Source organism: Parasteatoda tepidariorum, chromosome 2, assembly GCF_043381705.1.
Source record: "Parasteatoda tepidariorum isolate YZ-2023 chromosome 2, CAS_Ptep_4.0, whole genome shotgun sequence".
NCBI classification, from domain to species: Eukaryota; Metazoa; Arthropoda; class Arachnida; order Araneae; family Theridiidae; genus Parasteatoda; species Parasteatoda tepidariorum.
The window spans coordinates 72594332-72601982 of NC_092205.1; the positions used below are offsets into that span (position 1 = coordinate 72594332).

Sequence of the window (7651 nt, forward strand, 5' to 3'; positions counted from 1 at the left end):
CCTTATCAAAAGTGAACTATAACCTCTAACTTCAGTAGTGAGTCGTAAAACAAGTTTTAATGATGTCTTTGACTGATAATGATTTTTGCTACAATTTTTACAAGGATTTTAAAAATACATATTTTGGTCATTGCATTGCTGCTCTCCATATATATAAATGCCAACACAGACTGCAATAAGCCTAAAAGTTTTACTGTTATAGAAACATAACTTAACGTGTTTTTTTTTCTATGAAATTGTTTAATTTCATAAAATAGAACAAATCAATAAATGATACATTGAACAGATTTATTATAAGCATTTAATAGCCTTAATTAATCAAATGTGACATAATTGAACAGGTTCTCTCTTAATTGGATTTCCTATAAAAATAAACCATATGCTCCATATTTACAATAATCTAGCTTCTTACAATACACAAGATGTTCGAATGAAAATAAATTAAATGAACTGAATAGTAATCTCACAAATATTAGTTAAAAAAAAATTCTACAGTTACCAAACAAAGAAACACGTAACAGAATTTTCGTAGGAACAATCACAGATGAGATATCAACTGTACATATTTAAATCTCTCAACACAGTTACAACAGTTTTTTTCAGTTTTTGTTTTTTACAATCAGTCATTGCTTGTTCTTTGACTAGACAGAATAAAAATTCTAACGATATCGACACATCACATACAACGAGTTAAAATTGTTGCATTTTCTTCCAAGAGATCTCTAGCAATGCACTTGTTTCTAAAGTACAATTGAATATATTTCAAAAATCCTAGTTTGTTAATATTGCACAATTTTTTTAACATCAGGTACAACAAAATGAAATGTTTTTGCACTTTTTCTTCTTCCAAGGTTTCTTTTCAAGAGAGGATTCAGATCTGTCTCAAACGGAGTTGATAGATATGTTGTTGACGTATGTTGACTCACAGGTTTGGTCCACTTTAGTAAATACTGGAGTACAATAAATTTGAAGTGCTCACGCTGTCCGCCTTGGTTCCAAAACATCAGATAACTGAGTCAACCGCTTCTGGTTATCAATTATTCTCAGATTCCTGAAAATAAAATCCATGATAGTTAATACAACAGAATGAAAAAAACGACAGGGTAGTTAAAGCCTTATGTGGTGAGTACTCATTTAATTTTTCGTTGATTTTATAAATAGGTTTATCTTTACAATGGTTCTTTTCCCTTTTCGGAAATGTTTTTAACAGCCAATAGAAATTTGATAAAAGTCTGTAAATTTTTTCTTTAAAATTTGATTTAAAATCTTCAATAAAATTTGCATTATTTCAAAAATTTGTAAAAATAATACAAACAAGGGACATTGTTTTAATTTGAAGTCCTTTCTAGGATGATTTTTAGGTCTGTTTAGACAAAAAAAATCATTTAAAAATTTCTTTAAACTTATAGTTGTACAATATTGGAAAAGATACTTTCAATTTTTGTCATTGGTTTTTTAATTTCTCTAGTAATTTCTATAATAAATACTCAGAGGATTATTTTGTAACTTTAGAGATGTTTAGTTAAAGCAATTTTTCATAGCTAGCAATAAAGCTTAAAAATTCCAGATGCTTGAGGGACAGAGAAAGAACAATTATATTTTGAACAACCAATGTCAGAAAATCAAGCAATCAGCCTTTAATTTGTATCAATTTCTTTGGTTGTTAATGGCAATAACTGCATAAAATTTCGTAAACCTAGCTTAACTAGCTAGCTAGCTTTTGGTGCAATTTGAAAAAAAAATCCCTAAAACTGCGTAGGATATGAGTATTTTATTTTTAAAAAATTGTTTTATGCTACACATGAGCTGAAAAAAAAAATTTTCCTAATTTTGTAGTAAATTGTATTTGCCAACTAATGAAAAAAGATTGATTTGAATATCTTAAAAACATAAGAAGTGTCAAGCAATTTAAGAAGTTTTTGTACTTTTCAAAATAAAGCTCAAAATGATAAGGGGTTTTCCACAAATTTCATTTTGCACTTACTGTCCAGTTGCTATTTGGTAGTGTAATTTGTAATACTAAAATTTGTGGAAAACCCCTTATCGTTTTATGCTTTATTTTGAAAAGTACAAAAACTTCTTAAATTGCTTGACACTTCTTATGTTTTTAAGATATTCAAATCAGACTATTTTCATTAGTTTTCCAATACAATTCACTAAAAATTTTTAAAAAAAATTTTTTTTTCTTTATATTGTCTACACATGTATTGTCCACGCAGTATAAAAAGAGCTACTTTAAATGCCTGCACAGCATTATTTTTATCTTGCACAGTTTTTAACGAATTTTTTTAAATTTTAAGACAATATTTCCGTACTTTATTTTAAATCATTCCAAATTTTATTGAACATTGTTGTATTGAATATTTTTTTAAAGTAAAGCAAAAAAACGTAAGACAAAAAAATTGGTTTTTTCTCTTTTAAAACTATCTTCCTCAATATATAAACAAAGTTTACAAAACTTTACGCTGTTATTTCAAATAACAATCGAAGTAATAGGTATAAGTTACAAACTTATTCTCTGGTTTTCTGGCATAAAATACTTGCTTTCGTTCGTAATTTATTGTCGGCTCCTGAAACCTCTGAAAGCCTTAAATCTTTTAGCTAAGTATGAAAAATCGCATGTACTAAAAGGATTATTTTATAACTTTAAAAATGTTAAGTATTTCTTGAGAAATTTAAGAAAAGTGTCAAAAACTGGAAGTGTCTTTTCTGTTATTCTAGGATAGTGTAGTAACGAAGGGGTAATTCTGTTTAAGTAAATTTGCAATAATAAAAATAGCCGCTTCCTAATGACGGTTTGAAAAAATTAAGTAAACGTTTTGTTTGGTGACTTTATCCATGAAAAGCCAAAATTTGTTCTAAATCATTTTATGCTGTTAAAAATTTATTTAATTAAATAAAAATTCTGTTTCGACAAATGCTTTTAACAATAACTCTTGTGAACTCTTTCCAAATTTTCAGGTACATTTCGTTAATTGGCCATCTTTCTCAGTTGAGCAATAAAGAAAAACACGACATCAAGATTTTATTTATTTAATTTTATTTTTTGAACTTCTCTAATAAAGGAGATAAAGAGCCACAGTTCAAATGCCTTAAGCTCGTCCCAAAGTCATAAAGTAATATTTTCCATCTTTGCTAAAAACAATAACCTGGCTTCAATATTTTACTATTAATGCTTCAACCATCTGCCCGGCTTAAACGGTTTTCTTGAAAAAAAATGAATTTGGCGAGATTTTTCCACTTATATAAAAGCAAATAATAATCTCCAAGTTTTATAAACTAGTGACCCTTCAGCTATAGAATGATTTTTCAAATATTGATAAATTAGAACAAACTCTTTTCCCAACTTGTCAAAATTTCTACGTTTAAAAAAGTTTACTATGGATATTTCTTCTAATTTTAAAATAGCTTGAGCCTGAGAAAGAAGAAGACTTATTACCTGATGTAATTTCTGACATCTTGCTGAGGCTTATTTCCTGGAGGTGGGTCAAGCTCTGAAATAAAACAATCATGAGTTTCAAAATTAATAAAAACAAGACTTTGCAGATTTAACGTGTCATCAATCGTTTCCCAAGGCATTCTTAAAACAACTCTTGCAGGATTATAGAAAATTTGCTTTTGTAACTTATTTTGACAAATGTTGCCTATCACATTACAAGGCTTCAATATATGAAATATCTACTCAGGTTAATGTTAAGTTCACCAGTAATTATAATCCATCCTCTGCAGTTGCGAAGTTGTATAAACTGTGTTAATTAGTGTTGGCACAGAAAACGAAGTAAATCAATGAGAGGGGAACACTTATGTAGAAATGTTTTTTGATCCTTTAGAAAGCAAGTGGTATATTTTCTCCCCATGAAAGAAAACCGCTTACACAGCTACCAATTAATCTGGTCCTTGAAAATGATAACATTTATCCCAACGAAGATAGGGTATACTTTTTGTTACTTATGGATAAAATGAAACAACGTGAATAAAAACTAAATAAGGAACAGAAATGGATGCACTATAATTTCGTTTCTATAAACACGAACCTTCCTCAGTGTCAAAACACAAATAGCGGGAAAAAGTATCGAGACTCACATGTTGCAAAAAAGTCGTGGGGAAAGTGGTTTAACCAATAGAGGCAGAGTAACCAGATACAAAGCAGGTGTGATTGGGTTTGGGTGGAAACCTCAGGACGGGATTAAATTCGAATAAATTTTAAAACATTAATGATATTCTTTGTAGTCCGTTCTTTATTAACTAAAATATTCGAATAAAGATTCTCAGAAGTCAAGATCAATAGATGAAGATTAGTGTCGAATAATTTGAGCTGACGAAAACTCAAATTTGTGATGAATTTGATAGGTTTAGCTTGACCAATGCACGCAAGATCATACTGACAAGAAATTTAATAAATAATCCAGATAGATGTTTTTATTACTCGTAATTGCGATGAATTTCTCACTCGAAAATCGTTTGCTCTTCACTCCTCCTTCATAATATTCCATCCTATCATTCTACTCAAAAGATAATCATACACACGCTTGTTATAAATGTTCTTTAGGTATTAATTTCTTAGAAGAGTGGTTAAAGATAATTAGGTATTTAAATAAGAAAGATATCAATTCTTTAAATGATGAAAAATAAAGTACTTACCCAAAGGTTGACTTCGACAATGCCTGATGGTTCTTAAGCTCTGTGCAATCATATGCTAAAAAAAAAAATTTATTTCGTAAATAAATGTAATAGCTGGTTTAATAAAAAAAAATGCAGTCTGTCCTGCATTTTAACATTAATGATAAGCTGCTCATTCACCAGAACTGCAATTTAACGTTAAAAAAATTCTATGAAAATTCCAACCAATTTTGTAAGAATTATTTTTCCCTATAACACATAAAATAGATTTCAAAAATAAACTTATTGAAAAGAAACGAATTACAATTCTGAGATTGCTTCAGAATATTCTTAATTTTCTTTTCGGGACTAGTTCTATATTCCACACAAACTAGAAACATTTTGAATAAATTTCTTTTAAGAAAATACAATGCATGATAAATCTATTTTTATATTTTAAGCTATAAAATCTTTAGAAATTGCTTCACGGGGAATACCTGGATATTCGCCACCATCGCAATAGGTGAATGGAGAAAATACATTATTCTGACTGAATTATCTACAGAATTTCTAAATTGAATTCCTTTTTTTTTTTAAAGTTCTTACTTATTTTTGTATATCAGGCTTTATAATAGATTCAACATTAGTATAGAAAATCGAGATGTATATAGCAGAGTCCCTTTTTTCCGAACCGATCATGAAAGTTAATACAGTAAATCATTTTTTTCTTCTACCAGTGTTGAATGTGATAGCGTTAGCTCCCTGTGGAGTAGCGTTTAAGAGAATAAATTTCACTTCTGTTTTGTAAAACGTTTTTGTTTCGTTTACAATTTTTCAGCTCGAATTTTAGAGGGAAATTAAGTGCGATTTTTGATGCCTGCGCCGGACAGTTGGCAAGTAAAACCTTTTTCTTGCCAATTTTCTATTGTCTAAGGTAAAGTATAAATTATCTAATTTTTATGACTGAGAAATACACGTTTTAACAATTACTTGATATTTTCGCTTTTCGATTAGTTGTTTTATTTTAACAACCATCACTATCATGGCTGTTTCAAGCACTTTTAGCCCATCTCCTCTATCAGACGCCACTACTTTCGGGGACATTTCCGCATGGTGATCGCCAACTACTATCACGAAGGCGCCAAATTAATTTTAAACGGGAAAAATGTGATTAAAAAAAGAACATGTAGAGGTTTGCCCAGGGTGACTACTAGTTATACCCTTCGAGTTGGATCCTCTCTGCAATTTTTTTTTGTTGAAGTTATACTTCTTATGCGACTTCCAACAAGGTTGCGTTAAACGTTTAACGCTACATTTTTATTGGCCGGGAAATCACGTGGTAGGATCCAGTTTTCCCTCATTCATTTCCATATTGTTTTGGTTCTCACTAGCATAAAAATAATAAAAATCATAAAAGTATTGTTTTTCTATAAATATTTTTTTAGTTTGATTTGATACACATATAATTTAATAGGATAGTATTTTTTATTTTATAATTTAGTGGATAACAATTGTAAAAAATGAGTGAAAACAATCCCACGGACAATGCGACGGATTTAAGGTTATGTCAAGGTAAGTCTCTTGTGAATATCAATTGGGTATAATATAAAAAAAAACACAACTACTTCCACTTAGTAGGAATAACATTTACCATGACGCAATGCTAAATTCTATGCCACTATCCACATAAATGCCACTATCTCCATAAATCAATTATTAATCAAAAATCGAATATCAATTACTTTTCTTTATAATGCAATAAAATCTGGCGAGCAGCTATTTAAACGCTCAAACACTTCGTTTGTTTATTTGTGGCTTGAAGTTAGGCTCGCAGAAAATGCCGTTCATGGGTTAAATTTAGTAGGAATAACACAACCTGTGACGTAGGCTATAGTATACCCTACTGATTGTTAGGTTTTCCTTTCCATTACATTATGACGCATTCACATACATTATTAATACAAATACATTTTCCAGGGCGAGACGATGAGGCAACCACAAGCACTTCCACTGGTTCAAGAGGGAAAAATGCACAATATTACCGTGATTACAGAGCACGGAAGAGAGGGGAGCAGGAAAAAGAGACGTTGAATAGAACTAGTGATCCTTCTACGACTGCTGATTCTTCTACAATTAGCGTCGCAGGTTGTGAGGTTTAACATCTTCCGCGCGGAGGGACTCCACGCACTATTTTTTTTTTTTTTTTAGTTTCTAGCGGGCTACTGCCTGTAAGTTGCCAAGACTTGGCGATCACAATACAAAATCTTTCCTTACTCTCCATCTATTAACTCCCACAGTGCATTTTAAATGCAATCACTTTTGGTTATCACCCAGAAGACTTGGCAAATCTCAATCCAGCACTTTTATTCCATTCTAGACATTTAACTGCTGTCAACCAAGTTCTCAGACTGTATATAAATGGAATCTTAAAAACTAGACAAATCGCCCCGACTTATTCAAATTACTAACGAAACCTAACGACGATAAATTTTCAACTTTCGATTTACTTTGAAATCAACGATTGGAATTCTTGTGTGGTATACCATTCCCCAATACTGCATGACTTAAGGAGCGTCAAACTTATGACAAAGGCTTTGAATAACATTTCAAGATTAGTTGTCTCAGTTTTCTAATCACGAGAGGCATTTTTTTTAAAAAAAAAGATGTTGGATTGTTGTAGATTAAATAAATGTAACGATGAAATAAGGAATAAGGCCTATAAAGAATACTACACAATATTAACATCGTCGACTTATAAAGTTAACCGACATGTTTCATTATAAAGGTTTACATATTTAAATAAATAAAAAAATTCTTCTTACCATTTTCTCAAAATTCAGAAGTCCCTCCATGTAGGTCTTGTTGCCCTCGTGCGAGAAGGTCATGTCCTTCAGGAGCAAGGGCATGAATGGGATAATGGGAGGAACCATCTTGCTCACCGTCAACCTGTATCTTCTGTGATTTCTGAAACAGACAAATTCCTTTAGTGGTAAAATAGCCATGAGAACGTTTAAAACCTATCTCTATTTAGGTGTCACAATGATACATCTTC

General features: G+C 30.7%; 1 protein-coding gene across 6 annotated transcripts in view; it reads right to left on the bottom strand.

The window, feature by feature from the left end:
* Positions 1-287: 287 nt before the first annotated feature.
* LOC107457381 (Exchange protein directly activated by cAMP) overlaps positions 288-7651 on the bottom strand; it is a 274203-nt gene continuing 266839 nt past the window's right edge. For all 6 annotated transcript variants that reach the window (XM_071177747.1, XM_071177748.1, XM_071177749.1 and 3 more), the window contains 4 exons: positions 7422-7563; positions 4642-4696; positions 3440-3494; positions 288-1051 (listed from right to left, as the gene is read on the bottom strand). In XM_071177747.1, the coding sequence (XP_071033848.1) occupies positions 976-1051; positions 3440-3494; positions 4642-4696; positions 7422-7563 (328 nt within the window). In that variant the 3' untranslated portion in view covers positions 288-975. The remainder of the gene's footprint in view (positions 1052-3439; positions 3495-4641; positions 4697-7421; positions 7564-7651) is intronic.